General features: G+C 51.3%; 10 protein-coding genes across 10 annotated transcripts; 4 read left to right on the top strand and 6 right to left on the bottom strand.

Annotated features, from left to right (window-relative positions):
• Positions 1 to 215: 215 nt before the first annotated feature.
• Positions 216 to 1,980, top strand: BP01DRAFT_117651 (SET domain protein). The gene has a single exon (XM_025570366.1). It carries the CDS (start codon positions 380 to 382, stop codon positions 1,922 to 1,924), a length of 1,545 nt encoding a protein of 514 aa, XP_025434962.1. The 5' UTR covers positions 216 to 379; the 3' UTR covers positions 1,925 to 1,980.
• Positions 1,981 to 2,130: 150 nt separating this feature from the next.
• BP01DRAFT_353294 (putative AMP-binding enzyme) lies at positions 2,131 to 4,860 on the top strand. Its single transcript, XM_025574142.1, has 7 exons — positions 2,131 to 2,518; positions 2,588 to 2,658; positions 2,720 to 2,867; positions 2,940 to 2,975; positions 3,028 to 4,074; positions 4,148 to 4,427; positions 4,493 to 4,860. The coding sequence occupies exons 1-7, from the start codon at positions 2,387 to 2,389 to the stop codon at positions 4,621 to 4,623; spliced, it is 1,845 nt and encodes a 614-aa protein (XP_025434961.1). The 5' UTR covers positions 2,131 to 2,386; the 3' UTR covers positions 4,624 to 4,860.
• A 383-nt stretch (positions 4,861 to 5,243) lies between these two features.
• BP01DRAFT_388810 (putative serine/threonine protein kinase) lies at positions 5,244 to 6,723 on the bottom strand (the record flags this gene model as incomplete). Its single annotated transcript, XM_025577867.1, has 1 exon — positions 5,244 to 6,723. Exon 1 carries the CDS (start codon positions 6,498 to 6,500, stop codon positions 5,244 to 5,246), a length of 1,257 nt encoding a protein of 418 aa, XP_025434960.1. The 5' UTR covers positions 6,501 to 6,723.
• Positions 6,724 to 7,983: 1,260 nt separating this feature from the next.
• Positions 7,984 to 8,685, bottom strand: BP01DRAFT_288482 (uncharacterized protein; the record flags this gene model as incomplete). The annotated part of the gene is made up of 2 exons (XM_025571539.1): positions 7,984 to 8,438; positions 8,538 to 8,685. The coding sequence occupies 2 exons, from the start codon at positions 8,683 to 8,685 to the stop codon at positions 7,984 to 7,986; spliced, it is 603 nt and encodes a 200-aa protein (XP_025434959.1).
• Positions 8,686 to 8,895: 210 nt separating this feature from the next.
• Positions 8,896 to 11,172, top strand: BP01DRAFT_353292 (spermidine synthase). Its single transcript, XM_025574141.1, has 4 exons — positions 8,896 to 8,964; positions 9,151 to 10,182; positions 10,234 to 10,528; positions 10,591 to 11,172. Exons 2-4 carry the CDS (start codon positions 9,245 to 9,247, stop codon positions 10,990 to 10,992), a joined length of 1,635 nt encoding a protein of 544 aa, XP_025434958.1. The 5' UTR covers positions 8,896 to 8,964; positions 9,151 to 9,244; the 3' UTR covers positions 10,993 to 11,172.
• A 595-nt stretch (positions 11,173 to 11,767) lies between these two features.
• BP01DRAFT_379368 (dynein family protein) lies at positions 11,768 to 13,752 on the bottom strand (the record flags this gene model as incomplete). The annotated part of the gene is made up of 6 exons (XM_025577147.1): positions 11,768 to 11,917; positions 12,024 to 12,643; positions 12,691 to 12,784; positions 12,849 to 13,231; positions 13,327 to 13,491; positions 13,593 to 13,752. 6 exons carry the CDS (start codon positions 13,750 to 13,752, stop codon positions 11,768 to 11,770), a joined length of 1,572 nt encoding a protein of 523 aa, XP_025434957.1.
• A 578-nt stretch (positions 13,753 to 14,330) lies between these two features.
• Positions 14,331 to 15,298, top strand: BP01DRAFT_288152 (uncharacterized protein; the record flags this gene model as incomplete). The annotated part of the gene is made up of 2 exons (XM_025571527.1): positions 14,331 to 14,386; positions 14,473 to 15,298. The coding sequence occupies 2 exons, from the start codon at positions 14,331 to 14,333 to the stop codon at positions 15,296 to 15,298; spliced, it is 882 nt and encodes a 293-aa protein (XP_025434956.1).
• A 14-nt stretch (positions 15,299 to 15,312) lies between these two features.
• On the bottom strand, positions 15,313 to 17,092 carry BP01DRAFT_311771 (phosphatidylinositol-3,5-bisphosphate binding protein HSV2). Its single transcript, XM_025572464.1, has 5 exons — positions 16,917 to 17,092; positions 16,810 to 16,848; positions 16,624 to 16,721; positions 16,187 to 16,543; positions 15,313 to 16,121 (listed from the first exon to the last, which is right to left on the bottom strand). Exons 1-5 carry the CDS (start codon positions 17,023 to 17,025, stop codon positions 15,636 to 15,638), a joined length of 1,089 nt encoding a protein of 362 aa, XP_025434955.1. The 5' UTR covers positions 17,026 to 17,092; the 3' UTR covers positions 15,313 to 15,635.
• Positions 17,093 to 17,661: 569 nt separating this feature from the next.
• Positions 17,662 to 19,041, bottom strand: BP01DRAFT_353288 (HpcH/HpaI aldolase family protein). The gene is made up of 6 exons (XM_025574140.1): positions 18,855 to 19,041; positions 18,595 to 18,715; positions 18,415 to 18,543; positions 18,095 to 18,320; positions 17,927 to 18,043; positions 17,662 to 17,850 (listed from the first exon to the last, which is right to left on the bottom strand). Exons 1-6 carry the CDS (start codon positions 18,923 to 18,925, stop codon positions 17,687 to 17,689), a joined length of 828 nt encoding a protein of 275 aa, XP_025434954.1. The 5' UTR covers positions 18,926 to 19,041; the 3' UTR covers positions 17,662 to 17,686.
• A 570-nt stretch (positions 19,042 to 19,611) lies between these two features.
• Positions 19,612 to 20,081, bottom strand: BP01DRAFT_353287 (uncharacterized protein). Its single transcript, XM_025574139.1, has one exon. The coding sequence runs from the start codon at positions 20,012 to 20,014 to the stop codon at positions 19,838 to 19,840; it is 177 nt and encodes a 58-aa protein (XP_025434953.1). The 5' UTR covers positions 20,015 to 20,081; the 3' UTR covers positions 19,612 to 19,837.
• Between the last annotated feature and the right edge of the window lie 181 nt (positions 20,082 to 20,262).

Below are 20,262 nucleotides of genomic sequence, written 5' to 3'. Positions count from 1 at the left end.
AAGGACATTCTTTTGGTAGCTTGTAATAGTACAAAGAGACCTGGATGCATTCGGAGCAACCCTCTTCATAGAACAATAATGATACCTGATACCAGGTGCCAAAAATATGTTGTAGACAAAGCCAGAGGTTATCCCCCCGAGAGTGCGGTGATCTTTCATGATTGGACTTGAGCGGGACAATCATAGGATCACGCCGAGGCACAAGTGACCTGTACAGATGAACGATGTACATAAAGCTCGAGTATTTCGTGCCTTTGGCAGCAAGACATGCTGTCATTACTATGAACACAGACTTTGAGAGTCCCTCTAGGGCTTTTATCAGAAACTCAATTCTTCCAGTTCTTAGCTTGCAATTTGACGCCAGCCCATAGTAAGTAATATGGGCTTTCAAAGCAATTCAGATTCAGACAACGGTTTACCGACTCCTCGAAGGGAAACAATAGCAAAAGCCCCAGCGCGTGGCTCACCGGATTCATCCTCGCTAGGGTCTGTCCGGGCCCAGAGAGCAACCGTGCTGGGACAGATTTACTATGACCTCAACCGCATCGGCAAGGTGCGCAAACGCGTGCGGGAGAAAACATCCAGTGCAAGTGAGCGCAAGCTCTACTGGCAAGAGTGTAGGAAGGCAGCAGACTTCATTGGTCAGGCCGTGAATATGATGCAAGAATTGGACCATGGAGGGTTTCATACCGCCGACGGCTTAACCGCTTCGAGTGAGCTCGATGACCTGGTGCAGTGGACCGGATGGGAAGGGCTCGCCATCGCCGCCTATTCCGAGGCCTTTAGGCGCATCCTCTACAGGAATGACGACGTCAACAGCAGCAGTGTGCGGGCGGCCGTGCTCACGTCCCTCAAATACCACACGAACAGCCTGGAGTTTTACGGCCGTGTGCGCAACATCGACTGGCGCGGCCTGCTGCTGCCGTACTCCAACGACAACGTCCGCTACATGGAGGATGCGTTGCAGATCGTCGGGAAATTCTGGGCTCTCCATCCTCACGAGCGGGTTGTCCACCCCCGACGTGCAGGCGTCCGGAGACCCCACTACCGCAACTGGCGCCAGCACAATATCTTCAAGAATTTCTTCGACCCTGCGGACTGGTTCCGGGCGTCCAAATTCTATGGGGGCGACTACTACCCGGTGAATCACACCTTGCGCACTGAAAGTCGATATGACCTGGGGTCTTGTGACTTTTGTGGATCGCCCTCGGTCTGCCGATGCCGGCTACAGTCGATGCCGGGGGAGTTGATGGAGCTCTTCGAAACGGAGAATCGGGGCATTGGCGTGCGCGCCCTGTGGCCATTCCGCAAGGGAGACATTCTGGGCGAGTATCTCGGAAGGCTCCTCCCCTACAATAGCCCCGAGGACAATACATATGCTCTCGATTGGCAGTCCCATGATCCTGCCAGCCACAGAGTGGTGACGATCGACGCCTCTATCATGGGCAACTGGACACGGTTCATCAATCATTCATGCGACGCATCTACCGCGTTTGGCAGCAGGACTTTCGGGAATCGCGCTGCCATGACTATCGAGGCCGAGCGGGATATCGACATGTTTGAAGAGCTCACCGTGAACTATGGGAGACTCTATTGGCGAGACAAAGAATGTCTCTGTGGGGCGCCAAACTGTTATTCCAAGAGCGAGATCAAGCAAAGAGAGATCGAGTCTGAACGGGTGGATGAACCAACAGAGACAAACAAAGAGGCACGTATTTCGGATCAAACGCACTACTACAGCATGGAAATAGAAGATGAGCCGAATGAGAAGAATGATGGAGCCGGCAAGGATCCTACTATGATGGAGGAGGATGATTGTACAGACCACAACTATCTTCCTGAAGATGACACTAGTGACGAGGACGAAGACGATATGAATCCGATGGAGGTTCAAGCATCAGAACTCACAGAGCTGAGTGGCTGAGGGAAGCTAGGGACTGTACTTATATACTCAGCTACTCCAAATAGGAGTGAATTATATGATTCAATTGAAGAATTCACATATCAAATAGTCATGTGCTTCTGCCGATCCCCATTTGGGAAGACAGCCACAACCCCGCATTTTATCTCCGCATTGCATCGCAACACGTGGGGGGAAACAACTCCATGTCACTTCAGCTCTCTTTCCCCCTTCTTCCTTCATTCACTTCTTCTTTTCAATTCTTTTCATGGACTTGATCTCAAAAGCTACATTCTTGCTTCTCAGGTACCATATATGTATCACCTCTGTAGACTGCAAACCAAATTCTATCCTAATCCGCACCAGCTCCCTTCCCCTGTACCACTGTCGCCCTTGAAGCAAGGGGTGAAGGGGGTTTTAAAACGCGACGTCTTCCACCGACCACAGACCTGACATAGCGTCCCTCCATCACGAGCTGTGTTGCCAATGTATCGCATGAGGGTGCTCACCCGCAATCACCCTTGGAGGTTGCAATGTCTTCCAAGGGCCCACCAATCAGCGGTTCGAGTTAGGCAACGCGGACTTCTGACTGAAAGCTATGCCCGTGGCTCATCAGAGGTATGAGGCCTGATCTCCCTCGAGAGCGCTATGTTGCAGAAGTCAACAGTTAACCTTTGAGGACTGAAGCCTCCGTTGTTGGAACTGACGGTTGGCGACCACTTTACTAGGGTTGTCGAGCTACATGGAGACCGTACAGCGTACGTACAGGACAACACTTAACGGGGCTTCTACACCACGCTAACCAGGACTGAACACCAGAGTGATCTCCAAGCATCAAGACGCAAGACTAACATATGCTGCCCTAGACGCCAGAAGCAATGCGTTGGCGAGGGGCCTGGAGTCGATCGGGGTACAGCGAGGAGACCGAGTCGGCGTCATGCTGGGAAACTCTATGGAATACGCCATCGTATGCAACCGGCCTTCGGCACAATACCTGACTGAAGCAAATGATTCGCGGTAGCTTACCAGGCTAGTACAGGTCACTTATGCACTCTTCAAATTAGGAGCGATTCTAGTGAGCAGTGCGCCATTATAGCTCGAAGAACATGATTGTAACATTGGTTTAGGTGCCGATAAATCCCTCATTCAACATCGCTCAGCTGGTATCAGCTTTAAGCCATCTCGATACAAGCCATCTGATGGTCAGTGCGGAGTCTAACTTGCCGCGAAAACCTCCACGGAGCAATGTGTCGCTTCTTGAGAGCATCGTGGCGGATCTTGCGAGCCCGAAGCTAGAATCAGAACTCATTCCATCACTGAAGAATATCATTGTCGTCGACAATACTTCTGGTCGCTTTGATGGCACGAGATTGAAGGGACTGACGCCATACTCCTCCCTAATATCTGATGCTGCGTTTGATGGGAGCTCCTTACCACCGCGGCACTTGTCGCCAGATGACATTATAAACATTCAATTCACGTCCGGGACAACTGCAATGCCCAAGGCCGCATGCCTGACCCACCGCTCAATCCTGAACAATGGTTCTCAGATAGGAGATCGAATGCGCCTCACCCCTCACGATATTGTTTGCTGCCCCCCGCCGCTCTTCCACTGCTTTGGTTCAGTGCTAGGGTACATGGCAACGGCCACCCACGGTGCCGCCATTGTGTTTCCCACGGAGGCCTTCAACGCTAAGGCTGCTCTTCAAGCAGTCCAAGAAGAACGATGTACAGCCCTGTACGGGGTTCCCACAATGTTTCTGGAGGAACTCAGTTTGCTCGAGAGCGGCGAAATCCCGTCCGAAGGATTCCAATTCCTTCGGACTGGGATTGCAGCCGGAAGCAGTATTCCAGCCGAGTTGATGAAGAAGCTTCACCGAGTCCTGAACCTTACCGAACTCACCATTTGCTACGGAATGACTGAGACTAGCCCGGTTTCCGCCATGACCACAACCGACGACCCGATTGACAAGCGCATCCACACAGTTGGCACCCTGTTACCCCACGTGGAGGCCAAAGTGGTTGACCTTACCGACCACCGCAAGATTGTGCCCGTGGATGTCCGCGGGGAATTGGCTGTCAGCGGTTACCTCCTAATGAAGGGATACTGGAATGACCCTAAAAGAACAGCCGAGGTGATGATACCAGATGAGAACGGCAAAGTCTGGATGCATGTAGGTCAAGGATTGCCTACTGGACCTCTCATTGCCCCTGTGCTTCAGCATTAGTGACTAACCCTGAATATAGACCGGTGACGAAGCAATCATCTCCCCGGACGGGTATGTCACGATCACGGGCCGTGTTAAGGACCTTATCATTCGCGGCGGAGAGAATATCCACCCATTGGAGGTTGAAAACTGCCTTCTTGCCTACCCCGGAGTCTTGAATGTGTCAGTCGTTGGGGTTCCAGACCCGAGATATGGCGAGGCTGTGGCTGCATTCATCATACATCGGAATCCTCAAGATGCGGATGCTACGGAGGAGAAGGTCAGAGGCTTTGTCAATGAGAAGCTAAGCAATCATCTTGGTGCGTATCTCTTCGGCGTTTTTTTTCAGGGCATGCTGAACATTGCTAAACAATCTATATACTAGTTCCAAAATACGTCTTCTTCCTGCCTGCCGCAGACTCATTTCCAAAAACTGCTAGTGGGAAAGTCCAGAAATTCAAGCTTCGCGAGATTGCGGTGGAGCTCCTGGAGGAGAGGAAGAAGCGTTTCGCTTGACGGCCTGACCCCTTCAACAACGGAACTTACACCATTGTCTCGGTAACGGGGAGATGTTTTAATGTCTAGCATTGGGTCCAGATTGGATTGAGCGTGATCCGGATAATCATGTACATTGTATGTACAAGTCTTCTCAATACACTTGAGTGGCTGGCAAATGGCCAAACGAACAACAAGCGGTTACTTGAAAGGGCCCTCTTGGTAACAGATATCTACAGCCGACAGTCCTTGATCTCACTCATGATTGAGAAATACTTTCATTGAAAACGCGGCTGGGGTATAATCGTTAAAAGAGCAAAATGCGACAGGCGCGAGCTTCCGTCTTAAGTACATAGTAGGTAGACACGTATAAACCCATGAGCCTTGCCCGTATATAAGCAAAATGCCTCGTTTTAATGGATCAAACAGTTTTTCTCGATAACCAAAGACTCCCGCGCTCCGTGATATGCTTCCGAGAACAAACTGATGCTAGTATATCCAGCACGATTTTTCTCTTCGATTCAATGAACCATGATGTCGAGAAATCCAAAATCTCCAAGAAGCAACGCATGAAGACTTCGTGCGTGTCACCCCCACCCCAGAGCAGAACCTGTACCGCCCACCCGGATCAAGTCGCAAGGTCACCAACCGTCCTTCTGCCCCTTGCCCTGAACCATGCCCGAGTCCAATCTCGCCGTTGGAGACAGGGGACGATGATCATGTTCTGCCCGAATGTTGTCGGGAACGACGGGCGAGCAGCACGGAATCTGCTCAACACACGGGTCCATCAAGACTTCATCGATTGTCAGCCGAAAACCGGGGGTGGGGTGCAGCATAGCGAGCACGACCCGCAGCAGCCCGTAGCTCGGATATTCCTTGACCTTGAAACCGCGGCCGCAATAGGGCCAGTCGACCTCGGTGACCCGGGCGGGGATTCCTCCCGATATCGCATCCCAGAAGTGCTGCCACCCTTGTCGGAACGTTCCATAAGCCCTATCTTTCTCCTCCGAGGCACATTCCCACGGGGTGCTCTGAAGCCCCAGGATCTGCCGCCCGGTCAGCGCGCAAGACCACACGTCCACCCCGCGAGGGTCATAGGGGGACGCCTCCCACACCTCGGGCGGGAGGTAGCACGCGGTGCCCAGGAGCAGCGACTTGAAGGGGTCTATGCGTCCGCATGCACCGGACGGGTCTTCCGGATCGCGGAAGATGACCGCGTGGCCAAAGTCGGCCAGCTTGATGAGTCCGGCGCTCGAAAGGAGGAGGTTCTCAGGCTTGATGTCGTGGTGGGCAATGCCCTGGCGGTGCAGGTAGGATACCCCCAGCAGGAGCTGCTTGAAGAGGCACAGCTGATGGGCTTGGACGATGGCGCAGCCCAGGTCCGGCGGCGTCGGCACATCGTAGATCAGCCCCCAGAGGTCCCCATGGCCGCAGTATTCCATCAGGCAGCTGGGCTTGCGATCCTCCTCACACCGGCCCAGCGCATGGATGCGCAGGACGTGCGGGTGGCGGAGGTGATAGCCGAGGTCGAACTCGCGCCGCAACGTGGCCCCGTGTCCCTCATCGAAAATCGTCTTGACCGCGTAGATGCTCGTCTTGCCGGTCCTGGCATCTTGGTAGAAGACCTCGTGGACGGAGGCAGAGGCGCCGGTGCCGAGTGAGGCCCCCTTGAGGAGCTCGAGGCGACGCTCCGAGAGCTTGGGGGCTTCGACTTCGAATATGATCCATTGCAACTCCTCCCCGTCAGAGCAGGAGGAGGAGGCGCTCGTCTTCACAGGCAAGCTGCTTGCCTTGCTTTTCATGCCTAAAGGGGAAATCATCGAGAACGAGCTCGGCCTGCTCGACTTTGGGCTCATGGCGTGGTGAGCCGAGGCGGAACCAGCGGCCAGTTTCATCATCGTGATGAAGCTGCTATCTGAGAACGAGAGGACTGGTACAGAAAGTGATGATGATGATGCTGATGGTGGTGATAGTGGTGGTAATGACGAGAATGGTGCTCAAAAGCACCGTCGAAGGTAATAACGGATTATTGTATAATGCACGGTAGACAGTGCCTGTGTCTTGTGCTTGCAGAAACTGAATACCCAGCAGTGTAGAGAGTGATCTTTCGGGCAAAGAGAGAGTATGTAGAGGACGACGCGGTAGAAAAGATGGATGATACACTGGGTCAATGACAGAATGGATGAATGTCAATGAGATGACTGATAAGAGAATCGTTATTTAAAACAAATGAATGAGTGATTGAATGAGGATTTGGAAAAAGATGGGCTGTGCTTCAGGCGAGCAAAAAATTGCTGCTGAATGCACACAAGAGCAAAGGTTGCAGGAGAGGAGGAGGGACAGAAGGAGGAAAACGAAGGGACTAGCTTCGATCAAAGAAGAGTCATAAAGCTTATGACAGCTGTATTATCTCATATTCTAATATGGCTTCCGGCGTCAAGCCACATAGACTGGGCAGACCGAGGGTCATACCGTGGCCATGGTGGCTGCAAACCATGCTTGACAGCATCGTGAACATGCAGTCCCCGGAAGAGAGTTCCGTGACTCGTAACCATTGTTCAAAGACGACACTCATTCAAACAAAACACGATACAGTCGAGGATAAGCCCCATGAGCAGGTCATTTGATGCCTTCTGGATTTATATTATAGTCTTCTGGCAGCATCAAAGAGTAACTGTCCTTGTGTTCCTTTTTTTTTTTTCTTGGTTGAAGGCTGTCAGGGTATATGCACTAATCTGTATGCTTGATTGGCTATAGTACAGTAGGATAGCAGCTTGGTAGAAGCTTCCATATGGAGGATTCCTTAGCCGACTATTCTTGGGAACCCATGGTTCGTTATCAGCCTTTTCAGTAAATGACGCCGGGCGAGTGAAATTACTACATCAGTCCAGCCAACGGAGCGATATCCGAGCTCTGATACCATGAGGTCTAAAGAAGCTTGCGGGAGGTTGGCAATCGAGCCCCGCCACAGCCTGCTCATCAGCGGACTGTGGAGGAACCCGAGTACTGATCTTGGTCTGTTACCCGCATAGCAACCCTGCGACGTAGCCACTATCCCCCTGAAATAAGGAACGTGGTCCGGGGCAACAACAGACTGGCTTCCAAGACGTTTGAGGTTGTTCTATCCCAGTAGACCTCGGAAGAACCTTGTTGACAAGAACAAATCGTCGGGCTTTGTCAACTTCCGCTGAGAACGGCACCTACACATAAATATGTAGCGGACAACGAGACGGTGCTGCGGACCGCACATCCGCGTCACGTTATGGAGGCCGGAAGCACTAGAGAGTTCGTTTGATGAAGTGAAAGTCAGGGACAAGCCGGCAGTTTCCGAGACACGATGAGTCCGACTCTCAGCATATCAAGAACATCAAAGCGACTGGCTCAGAAGTCCTGAATTCCAGTCTCACCTTGAAGCCGAGAGGCAACATCCCCACTTCCTTCTCCCTCGATAACCCATTCTGGCTCTTCGTCCTCAAAGTATTGTTCTTGTGCCTCATTCCAATCGTCATATTCATCGTTATCGTCGACCGTCGGGTAGTCGAAGTCCGCGTCCTCGCCTCGCAGAAACCGCATGGTCATCTCCCACTGCCAAAGCTTTTCGCCTTCCTCTTTGCTTGGCGGAATATCGTCCCTGTCCTCAGCGAGGATCTCCCCGTTCGGACCACGTGTATAGCTGAACATGGCACGAGGGTCTGGATGGTTTAATGCCTCGAATTTAGCTTCCGAGCGGCAAAGGTCTGCTTGGAGTACCCCGGAAAATCCTTTGGCTCGGCCTTCAGCCTCTCTTTCAGCGGGGGTCTGGAAACGGCGAATCAAACGATCATAGAGCAAAGGGTCTGTGATGCTGATGTTAGCTTGACAATTATCCTACATGACGACCGGCCTGAAATAGATTGTCGGCCTAAAAGCAAGGAAGGAAGATAGCGCAAGCGGACCAGCTAGCTCGAGATCGGTAGAAAAGTACTCTGGGTGCAGGTCCAGGTAACGCTTGCGACGGTTCTTGATTTTGATGGTCGTGGAAGTGAATACGGTGTTGGAGGCGTCATTTGCCTCCGTGCCTGGCGTGGTTGACGTGATCCCCATTGCGAAATTAAGCGTCAAGCCTGAATATAGACCGAAGTACTAATGCTCTGATAGTCAAGTTGTCTGGGCGAGAGTAAGAAGGCAGGAAACAATTAGTTCAAAGAGGGGGAGGGGGAAGCGGAGAGAGAGAAAAGCGGAGAGCGGCGGGTGGCAGATTAATTCCTGCCGTCATTGAGTCTCCGCGGAAGAGACGAAGAACAACATCTTGTCTACATCCTCAATTTCCCCGAGGTGGATGACAGATTATGGCTACCTGATCCTTGATCTCATAACATAAAGGTAAGGCTCGTCGTCTTCATTGCCTATTCCCTATCTGGCCTTGTTGCCTGCCATCGTGTGCTTGTGGGTGAGGGTTGGTCCACAATGTGCCCCTGCTCTCTAAACCAAATGGGGGAAAAATCAAAGAAAAAAATAAAGCGATAGCTCGAGGTTAACTGGTTTGGATTTGCTGACAAGCACGCGCAGGATACCTCCGTGGCTCAATTAGCCTTGGCCAGCTTCAAGGTCACTCATCTCTCTACTGTTTTGCTCAATCCCATACTTCCCGAAATCAGACAACATGGCTTCTCTTGCTGCCCTTTGGCAACGACCCACCACCAAACAATTGGTGACCGGCGCAGCACTGCTTGTCCTCACTGCGTTCTATTCGCCCTTGACGGTTCTGACTTTGGCCCCTGTCTACGGTACTCATGGCACACATGTCTTCCATGCTTATGGAGTTGCCATCGTGGCCGCTGTGGGATGGTTCATGAAGGATCACATCCAGCGACTTTCCGGCCGGAAGGCCGTCTATTTCATCCCCGTCGTGGCCTTCTGGATTCCAACCATTCAGACGTTCTTGTTCTCATCGAGCTCGGTCTTGGGTAATCCTGTTGGTCCCATCTTCACTGAGATCGCTGCCTACTATCCATTGGTTATCATTTCTGTCGCCTGTGCTGGTAAACTGGTGCAGTCAGGGCTGGATCTAAGCCGACATGGCGAGGCCGTTGCAGAGCACGTCCCTCTCGTCTCATCGTATGTAATCTACAAGATTGGTGAGAAGTTCGCCAAGGCGTTTCTGGCAAAGTTTCTTGGCTCGACGATCCTCTTCACTCGCGCTGGTTTGCAGCTCTTGCTGCCCGTCTTGTACTCCGTCGCCATCCCCTCCAAATTCCTTATTTTCGCAATTCCCTCCCTGCTCCTTTCTGTCACCTCCAACGTGCATCTCAGTGATGGAACTTTGAACTCATATCTCAATGATGAGGGATTCGCGCTTGTTGCACGCCAAGATTCGAACACGGGCTACATCTCGGTTCTCGATAACCTGAACGACGGCTTCCGCGTCATGAGATGCGACCACAGCCTGCTGGGAGGCCAGTGGACCAAAATGCCGCGCGGTTACAGTCCTGCTACCTTAGATCCGATCTATGCCGTCTTTACTATGCTGGAAGCCGTTCGTCTTGTTGAGACCGACCACGGGGAACCCCGTGTGGATGCCAACAGCAAGGCACTCGTCATGTAAGTCCAGGTCTCAGCAAGATATATGGATACCGTGCTAATCCCATATAGCGGTCTGGGTGTTGGAACCACGCCTTCAGCCCTGATTGAACACGGCATTGAGACAACCATTGTAGAAATCGACCCCGTCGTGCACCGATTTGCGCTGGAATACTTCCACCTCCCTTCGAACCACATTGCTGTCATCGAAGACGCCATCACGTTCGTGGAGCGGTCTCCCGAGGCCCAGTACGACTACATTGTCCATGACGTCTTCACTGGTGGCGCCGAGCCCCTTGAGCTCTTCACCATTGAATTCATTGAGAGACTAGCCTCCCTCCTCAAAGAGGACGGAGTCATCGCCCTCGTAAGGACTCCCATTGTCTTGCCTCATGCATAACCACTTTTCAAATCTAATTCCCATCATAGAACTACGCTGGCGATATCAGTCTCTACCCCGCCGCCCTCACTATCCGCACCATCCAAGCCGTCTTCCCCACCTGCCGCATCTTCCGCGAATCTTCTGAATCAGATGACCTGACAAACGACTTCACCAATATGGTCATCTTCTGCAAGAAGAGCGCCGCGACGTCGCTTCGCTTCCGACAGCCTCAAGCAAAGGACTTCCTGGGCAGCAAATTCCGCGAGAACCACCTGCTCCCCAAACACGAAGTCGATCCCGCGCAGTTCGAGGTGATTCCGCCCAATGGTCGTCGACTATTGACTTCGCGCGAAACCCACTTGCTGCATAAGTATCAGGATCGGTCGGCGCTCGAGCACTGGCAGATAATGCGCACTGTGCTGCCGGATCTTGTATGGGAGTATTGGTGATGGGTTCGAGCTCCGTTTCGATTTCACTAGGGCTGGGTGTTTTCACTTTGTCCCTTTTCTCGCTTTTTCTGTGGACAAGGTATCTATAGTTTCACTGGGCTCACACATAAAGACCGGCTCAGTGGTGTAATATTATGTGACATCTTGTTATGGTACTGATGTGACTTGTTTGGATTTCTTAGAACTTTGGTAATAGTCATTAAAGTATTAATGAATTCTTTGTGATGGAAACGCCAGAATAATCAGTGATCAGGTCTTTAGTGCAGGCCCAAGGTGGACCGGACCACCTCCGCTTATCAAGTACCGATACATTTAAACCCACCCTGATACGAACACAATTAGCTTGAATTGATATCCACAGCAATGCTAGACTCCAGAACTGCGCCCATGATTTATATCATGTCAATTGACAACGAAATCACCATACCTCCTCCGCCCCACATCCTAGAGGGCGAGCACAGAGAGTCGAGTTCACGTTCCTCCGTACCGAGTCTTCCATTGCTGGGTCTTTGCCAGTCACGAGCGATATTTATTTGGACTCCTTGTTCCAGCCGCAAGCCAATTTGGTATCACGAAACAAGAAGATCTCGGCATGCAAGATCAACCTGAGAATAGTAGAAAAACACAATAGCCAATCCATCTACCGCCGGAAGACGATCTCAATATGTACTTAGTATAGACTGCAAAGGGTGTGGGGAAAGAGACTGTTATTACAGATTCGAGACCCTCTTCGCCAGCTTGAACAGTTAGTTAATCACTGATTCACATGCTGATTTCACGACGAAGGACTTCCGCGGGGGCTGCCGGTAGTGCCGGGCTTCTTGACTAGACCAGCGAAGAAGTTGGCCAGCGCTTGGTTGTGTGCTTTCTCGTCACCGGTGGACGAAGGGACTTCCTTCTTTTGGGAACGGCTAGCTTCTCGTTCCTGTAAAGTACGTATGGGTCAGGCGATTGACTGGTTCGTAAATGGTTTCTGATGGCGGGGTTGAAGGGTGGTTGTGGTTCGAGAAAGCAAAGAATCTACTACTGACCTTGAGTTTGCGGAGCATATCATCGGCGTCGACTTGGATACCACCCATATTAAATTGCACCGGTCCGATATGTTCGTTGACCCTGCCGTTATCGTCAAGCGGTGACATCTCCAGTTGCGGCACCTGCTTCGCTGTACGGTCCTTCTCGTCTTCTAATTTGAGTTGCTCCAAAACATCGAGTTGTTTTGTAAGGAACGTCTGCATGTCTGACGTTTCGACTTCAATCTTGGTCCCGTTTTGTTGGTTACTGGGGTGAGCCATCGACGTGTCCCGCTTGGGGTCCTTGATAGTCTGCTCAAAGATCGCGACCGCGCTGGTGCCGTCGTCGGCCGGCTCATCATCCAAATCGCTGTCACCCGGGTCGTTCGTGATCAGCTCTGGAGGATCCTGGATCTCAATTGACCAGGCTGTGGATATGCCTTCCATGTCAAATCCTTCTCGGATGATCCTGATTTTGCCCCATGAATCCCAATTCGACGGAACGAGGATTTTATCCCGATCGATCACGTTGTGTTTGAATGACTGCCGCTTCAGTAATGAGTGGATTCCGAGGGATGAATGTATTAAGCTTTGGAGGGAGTTGGCAAGGAACGGTGTGGTGTAAACCAATGACGCGCCATCTACTGCGAATTAGAATCGTGACCCCGGACATAGGGAAAATTCATACGTTTCAGAAGCAATGTTCTCATAAATTGAAGAATGAAATCAAACTCTTCTTCGTGCCAGCCGTGGTCTTTCTCCAGCTTCTCAATCTTGTCAGCCTGGCAAGAACAACGTTAGCTTTTGTCGAGCACCAATGCGATCCGGAGACTTCGGATAACTCACCCCTTGGCACACAACACACATTGGTATACCAAGTCCTTCATCCCATTCGCCAGGACCGAGAGGTATTGTGGCGGGGCCTCCGGAACTGGCAAGACCCTGCGCGCCAGCCGAACTTGGATCCGTGCCTCGTTTCCGATCCCTCCATTCAGTCATATTCTCCTCCATGGCCATCTTCGTCTCATCGTCGAGTGATATAAGCACATGTCTCAAGAGGCGCACCCATTCGCGCAGTCGACGAACCCATGTCCAAGGATCTGACCAATCTAGGAGTATCACAACCAAGGTTTCCGGCACCGATTGTGCGGTCAGGAGCGGCTTGAGGAGGGGCGCGAAGGAGATGGAGGGTTCAGACAGTAGGTATGCGGAAACACGTGCCAGAATATCTAATTCCCCACAGGGAGCAGGATTTAGCCAGCCCAGAAATGAATTGGCAAGGCGAGCAGAGTATCTTAAGTTCCACCAAGAACAAGGAACATACCTTCGTGATCAGCGTCCAGCACATCTTGATAGGTATATCCTAAGGCAAACTGGTTGGCCACCGGTGGTGCCCTTCCTTTCCGCCTCTCATTAGTCGACAGGTTAGGATCTGAAGCGTCGGCAGAAAGAGTGTCTAGAAACTCGCGTTGGCTCTCAGGTGTGCCGCCTGGATTATGATTACGGTCAATCAGCAAAATGTTGACCGAGAGATACACCGGTGCACGGCCACGGCGGGTGCAGAGCTCAAGAAAACATGGGGTTCCGAACCTAAGATCAAAAGATTCTTTTCTGGGAGTCGCTTTCCATTCGCGACGCTATCTAACATGGAAGACCAAATATTCTTCTTGGTGCCATCTTTGCTGGATGGCCGACTGTTGTTGCTGCCGGTCCCGAACCGGGACCCTAAATGCTGGCTCGACGCTGACATTGTCTATCCAAGTTCGACCATGCTCAGCTGTCGCAGTTCATTCGCGATCAATCAGAGGCAGCGACTCTAGCGCAGGGGTTGAGTATGACGCGTAGGGTGCGGAAAGCAGAGCGGTTGGTGGGATGGTTTATCGGCACTGGGGATCAGGGGAATCTGGCGTTGGCCGCAGATCTCGGGGAGGGCGGGGACCACAAAGAGCCCAAAGGTTTCTCTTTCTCGAAAATTGGAATCGAATCGAGAATGCGATAGGCGTCGAATTTTCGGCACGATTGCTAAAGCGTCGTTCTCGTTGTCTTTGTTGTCGTATTGTGTTGTATTGGGCCGAGCCAAGCGGAGGAGGATGAGCAGTTTGGCTATTCTTTTCTAGCTTGTAAACAATTAACCCACAAGTTTGGGACTGTCGGTCATCTTTCGCAGGTGGGGACCTTCCCGCGGTCAAGCTCGCGAGTGCAACCACAACCACGCCGCCGGCTTTTTTCTTCCTCGTCACGTCACTTTCCAATCCTAAACCCTTCAGAGTCCATAAACCGATTGGATTGAACAAAGGGCTGCTGTGCTAATAATCTGCTTCATCGACCATGAATAATATCCGTCAGGTTCAAGCGCTGAACAAGCGGGAGCTTGAGAATGCTGTGTAGGTGCCTCAATCGCTTCCGCCGTCCCTTCTCTCTTGTCTCAGTCGTCCAGTTGCTGACCAGCGGAATTTCAACCGCGTTGCAGACCCCCGGAGGCCTCCTGGCATGCCGACTATCGCGATACTGCCTACATATACATTGGAGGATTACCCTTCGACCTTTCCGAGGGAGACATTCTCACCATTTTCTCTCAGTACGGCGAACCGGTCCATCTGAACCTCATCCGCGACAAGGAGACCGGGAAGAGTCGAGGTTTCGCCTTTCTCAAGTACGAGGATCAACGCAGTACAGATCTAGCAGTTGATAATCTTGGCGGTGCCACCGTCTTGGGGAGAGTCCTGCGCGTGGACCACACTCGCTACAAGCGACGAGATGACGAGGAGGAAACGGACAATGTCGCGAGACTCATGGGGGATTCGGCCGGTGGCAATGCTGTTGATCACCGAGATACTGACGATGACCGGGGAACAAGAAGGAAGAGACGGGCCAGTGAACCACGAGAAGAAAAGCCCGTTCTACGCCCGAAGCTGAAGGAAGAACTCGAATTGGAGGAACTGATCAAGACTCACGATGAAGAGGATCCAATAAAGGAGTTCCTCGTCCAGGAAAAGAAAGAAGAGGTTGCTCGGGCACTCGAGAGAATTCGCTCAAGTGAGAAGTCTTCGCGTAGACGAGATAGCCGAGAGAGATCAAGTCGTCATCATCGTTCCCATCGTCGTCGACATGGCGACGACCGGTCGCGTTCACGAGAGAGAAGGCATCAGGATCGTCGATCGCCAGCGAGGGAACCTCATTCGCGCAAAGAACGCTCGCCATCAAGAAGAGACAGATCCCACAGAGACAGAACACCGGTCACGTCTATGTCACCAGAGCCGAGGCGCAACAGAGAGCGAGAAGAACGATATCGTTAATGGTTTCAATCAAGGCCGTCTAATTATGAATTATACTAATTAAGAAAGGACACGTCTCTATTCAGATCATTCCAAGACAACAAACACGCCACCAAGCATTTATCAAGGGCACTGCGCTCGTCAAAAGCCACTTTCTGTCAGTCAATGAGACTACCATTCGGGAAGTCCGTTATAGGATCCAAGTCTGAGAACGCATCTTGAACTTGGCCCTGGAGAGATTTCTGCGGTATAATCGTTGCCTGCAACGGGAATGGTGACTTGTTTGGCCAAACCGCAGAAAAGCAATCCACGAACGTGTCAAGAAGGTCCTTTCGTGAACCGAACGGGTACGCGTCCCTTAGCCCCCTCCCAGGTACCTTTTCCAACCAGTCCTGGTGCAATAAAGCTTTCCGTCGTCGCCTTCATGAAGAACGAATTTTTCCCATCGCCCGTCCCTACCAGAGCCGACAACGATGATGGTCCTATCATCGCGCCAGCCAATGACACCCTTGGAGGTTGGTCCGAGCGAATTACCCAAAGGCGGCACATAGGCCGATCCAGTTGGCGCGTCATGGCATATCTCGAAATGTGCAGTGGCTGATGAGTATATGTCGGAGAATAGCCTGGGGAGCCCAGGAACCTTGGAAAGAAATCCCCATTTTGGATTTGGGCCTTCGTCCTTGGGCAGGTGGAAGATATGTAAGGTCGATTTGTCGGATGTCACAGCCAGCAGAGCATTCGAAGGTGATATAGCAATTGAAAATACCACTGCTTCATCGATTCCCCGGCGAACCTCGGCTATCCTCGTACAGTTACTGGTAGAATAGACCCGAATCATAGTACCCTAGGAAAGTTGTACATAGTCAGATCGAGAAGCTGATGGAAGTACGCGAGGCTTGAATGTCTTACCGATGTACTGGCCGTGGCCAAAAGCTCGCCATCTGAGCTTAGAGTCATCGCGCGCAGGGGGTTTGCATGTGCTGGGATTATGCTAACATTGCCGGTCTCAAGTTCAACTAGCTGAACCTGTCCGGGAGACCGACCTGGAAAGGCGAGCAGCTTCTCTCCCAAACAAACCAGACCTAAAGCATTCTCCGTTGTTTCGAATACGGAAAGTTTCCGCGGAGGGATTGAGAAAGCAAAGACGTGGACACTGTTCAAGAGCGCGACGACGATCCGCGATTTTGATAAGCGGACACCCAGGACCGAGGTGCGGAATTCGAGTGTAATGGCGGCCTTTTGCTTCGCATCGTCCCAAATCACCAGCTGCCAGGAACCGCGCCCGTTAGTTTGTATTCACCGCATTTATCTCAAACCGAACACGTCGGGGCAAAGCCTGTGTGCACCTTATTCTGAGGAAACTTGGGTTGCTTTCCTCCACCGATAATCGCGAGGTATCTCGACTGACCGAGCATGGTCACCAGACCAATGCCGGCGTTGAAATCTGTAAAATGTTCGGGCAGTCATTAGCAAAATGTAACTTGTGTGATCGAGTAGCAGATCAGGAGAAAGAATAGGTTAATGCTGAGTACCTCTTGAGACGGTTAGCTCACATGGGTCGGTCTTCAAGACTGTTCAGTGAGATCCGAAGTCAGTGCTAGCTCGACAGGAGGAGAGCGGCGCATGTGAAACAGCTTACCACAAAACCCGGTGTCCAACCCTACAGCAAAGCATGTATTCTCATTATTGAAAGAGGCCGACAGGGAGTATGGCCCTACTGATTCGTCAATGACTTGTCGAGTGTTCATCCTAGCAACCAAGGAAGGTAGCCATCCGCGCTGAGCAGAAGGGAGTAGTCGGAATAATTGCAGTATGATTGCTGGAGTCCGGGGAAGGGCAAGAGCAGATGATGATCGGAGAACTGGCGCTGACCTCATCGGCCACCGCCTAACCCCCGGTACAATCTACAATCGTTGTCGCCTTCACACAAAGCCAAGAAAGAAGGTAACATCCCTTTTGAGCCATTGCTGCTAGAATGCATACGGCGCAGGATTAGAAGACCAGTCATCCAACGAAGGTATGCTAGGAGGAAGCAATCTCGACTATCAAGGGTAGAGAAATGTTAATGCAAATGAGAACGGCACAAATGGAAAGTCATGACTGTGATGCCTAAGGCACATACCACAATTATCGATCAGGCGCCCTTGATTCGATAACCACATAGTATTTACGTTATCTACTCCGTATCCCCAGAAGCATAACTCTACCTCGCGCAGGACAAGATATTAAGCACGTGCTTAAGTATTCACTTCTTCTCACCGGCGGCACTATGGAGTTGCGAAATCTTCGTACTACGACATATTACAAAGGCCCTTTACGTAGATGTGCTTCGCTCTATCGACTTATGGCTTGCGCGGAAAGACGCTATCATCAGTAGCAAAGGTCTATCATGAGTTTTGGGATGATCGCTTAGTATCCTGCCTCAGTAGCTTTCGAGCCATCGATCTCTCTCTCGCCGCTAGCGACCTCCAGCTCATGCTGCATCGCGTCGCCCAAAAGTCCAACATCGGTCACGACAGATACCATATCAAAACCCTGTTCTATCCGAGCTCGAGCGTCTGCACCACCAGTACCTAATTCAAATGAAAGGACGTTTCGGTCAGCATACCTCAAGATACAAAGGTCGAAGGGGTATTGGGTAGAGTTTACAAAAGATCGCAGCCCTTTTTCCGGCAGCTTTGGTAGCAGTCAAGATGCGTTTGATGGCCGCCTCATGCTCTTCGCCGCCTCTGGTAACATTCATTTGCTTGGCGAGATCGAAAGGTCCTGCGCGATCTAAGTTAGCATTTGAAAGTCATTGAACCTGTCTTGACATACCGATTAGAATGCCGTCTAGTCCGTCAACTCGGGCAATATCCTCTACGTTCTCAACCCCGGACTTCGACTCGATCTGCACCATAACTATGATTCCTTTTTGCGAAACCGCTTCGTAATCATCTCCAGGAAGTACGCTCGAGAATGAGTGAGTGGCAAACAGCGGTCCGAACCCACGGGTTCCAAGCGGTGGGTACTTGGAGAATTTGACAATGTTGGCTGCGTCAGCCTAGGAAAGTATACTGTGTTAGTATGGCATTTCCCCCCTCGCTTTCCCCAGCAACGTGTAGCAACAATCAGGAGAGGTCGTGCATCTCACGTACTGCAGTGTGACACATTGGCGTGAGAATTCCATGAGCACCGGCATCAAGGGCTCTTTTGATCATCCATTCCTCGCCCCATGGGACTCTGATGATGGGGACGGCTCCTTCCGAAGCGACAGCATTGGTGAGCTTGAGAACTGTCAGTATGCGTGAGCTGGCGGCTCGACCGAGAAGATTTACCTCGTAATAATCTCTATCCGTGATCAATCCATGCTCTGCATCAATAAGAACCCAGCTAAACCTGGACTTTTCTGTTGTAGGACGATGGAGAATGGTTTTAGCGAGAGGAGCGCTAGGGAATCTACCGGTGAAAAACAAGCAGTATTAGTCCGTAAAGAGACTTGAGAAGTGCTTTGCGAGTCGAATGCCCTTGGGAGTAGAAGCATTCCCGGAGAAGGGAAACTTCAGAAAATGAGGGGCAATGAGGGGTGAAAACATACGTGAGCCAAAAGCCATGTGCAACTACTGATTGGTCGCGGAGATTCCGGGGTTCGGCAACTCTGGAGGCCATTGTGTTTGTTCTGCTGCAGTACAAGGAATCAAGTGAAATTATGTGGACTGTGTGATTGAAACGGTTTGAGAGGCTGGAAACGCCCACCCGTTGAGGTCAACGAAAGTGATTTAAACAAATGTACAGCTCGGTGCATGTCCGACCCGAAGGCCAGTTATCCGCGGTTTGATCTGGGGCCACCCCCACGTTCCTTGGACAAGTTTCCGCCTACCCCGGCCTAAAGGTCTCCGAGCACGGGAGTAGACGGGGCATGGCTTAACTCGTATAAACTTGTACAAAGTTCCAGATCACAGCTACATTGAAACATGCTTCGGGTAGCCACTTAGACGATTGATGCAGCAAGATATGTCATATGGAGATGGGGATAGTATATTTTCCGTCTTATTCACTGATTGATCTGCTCAATTCTGCTGAAAGCGTTTCTCCGAGCTGAGAGATTCTGATGAAACAAGAGAATCATTATCAATCTGTTTCTTGGTTCTGGATCTCTTGCAGATTGCGCACAGGGAATAGGCCGTGGTAAAACTACGGAGTACAAACAGCGACTCAGGCTCCCGAATCACACGGGCCGAGCCGGACACACTTCGCACCGACTCTCTACCGGTACTCATATACGCTCTTTGTAGGTAGTCCTCGAGTCTCCCTCCAAGGGCTGTCTGTCCATGATTGTTTTTTTACATTCTAGAGCCTTGTGACTGCGAGAGAGGCTGAATTCGAGACAATCAACGTTAACGAAACCATAATGCTGGGTCGGCGTGCCAAAGGTGCTACCGTGGCTCTAGAGTATGATGATTGACTTTACAAAGATGTCTCGAACGAGGACATTGGTGATTTCGACATTGCGAGCGCTTTACACAGTGGTCCTCTGGCTTGCCTAACAAGCGATCGGTATAAGAATACTGAGCAGTTTCTCTAATACGGATGTACACCCCAGATCAAATATGCCTTCCACGCTATGGCGCTAGATGACCATCGAGCAACATTACGCCCTACGTCAAGAGGGAACTCTGAGCACGATGCTAAAGCCACGCCAAAGGTGACAGCAAGACTCTCGACGACCAGGTTGATCTCGATAACCCTACTGGTCATGGCGGCTGAGACGTAGGATTCCGATCAGACAGCATGACTTTCGCGGACTGGAAATGGCGGGTTCCATCATCCGCACCTCAGGGCAGTGCCAACCGGTCAGGAAAAGCCACAAACAAGAGTTGGTCGCTTTGATACACAGCTCTATACCACCTAAGAGTACATTTTTGCAGTTGTTGCATATCCGTCCGGCAAACCGTACCATAAGGCCTTTCAAAGAACGGTGCTACACTATCAGCCAGAAGCACAGA

This window comes from Aspergillus saccharolyticus (assembly GCF_003184585.1).
Source record: "Aspergillus saccharolyticus JOP 1030-1 unplaced genomic scaffold BP01scaffold_3, whole genome shotgun sequence".
NCBI lineage: Eukaryota > Fungi > Ascomycota > Eurotiomycetes > Eurotiales > Aspergillaceae > Aspergillus > Aspergillus saccharolyticus.
The sequence above is the reverse complement of the archived record's forward strand: the minus strand, read 5'-3'. Positions and strand labels throughout refer to the sequence as shown.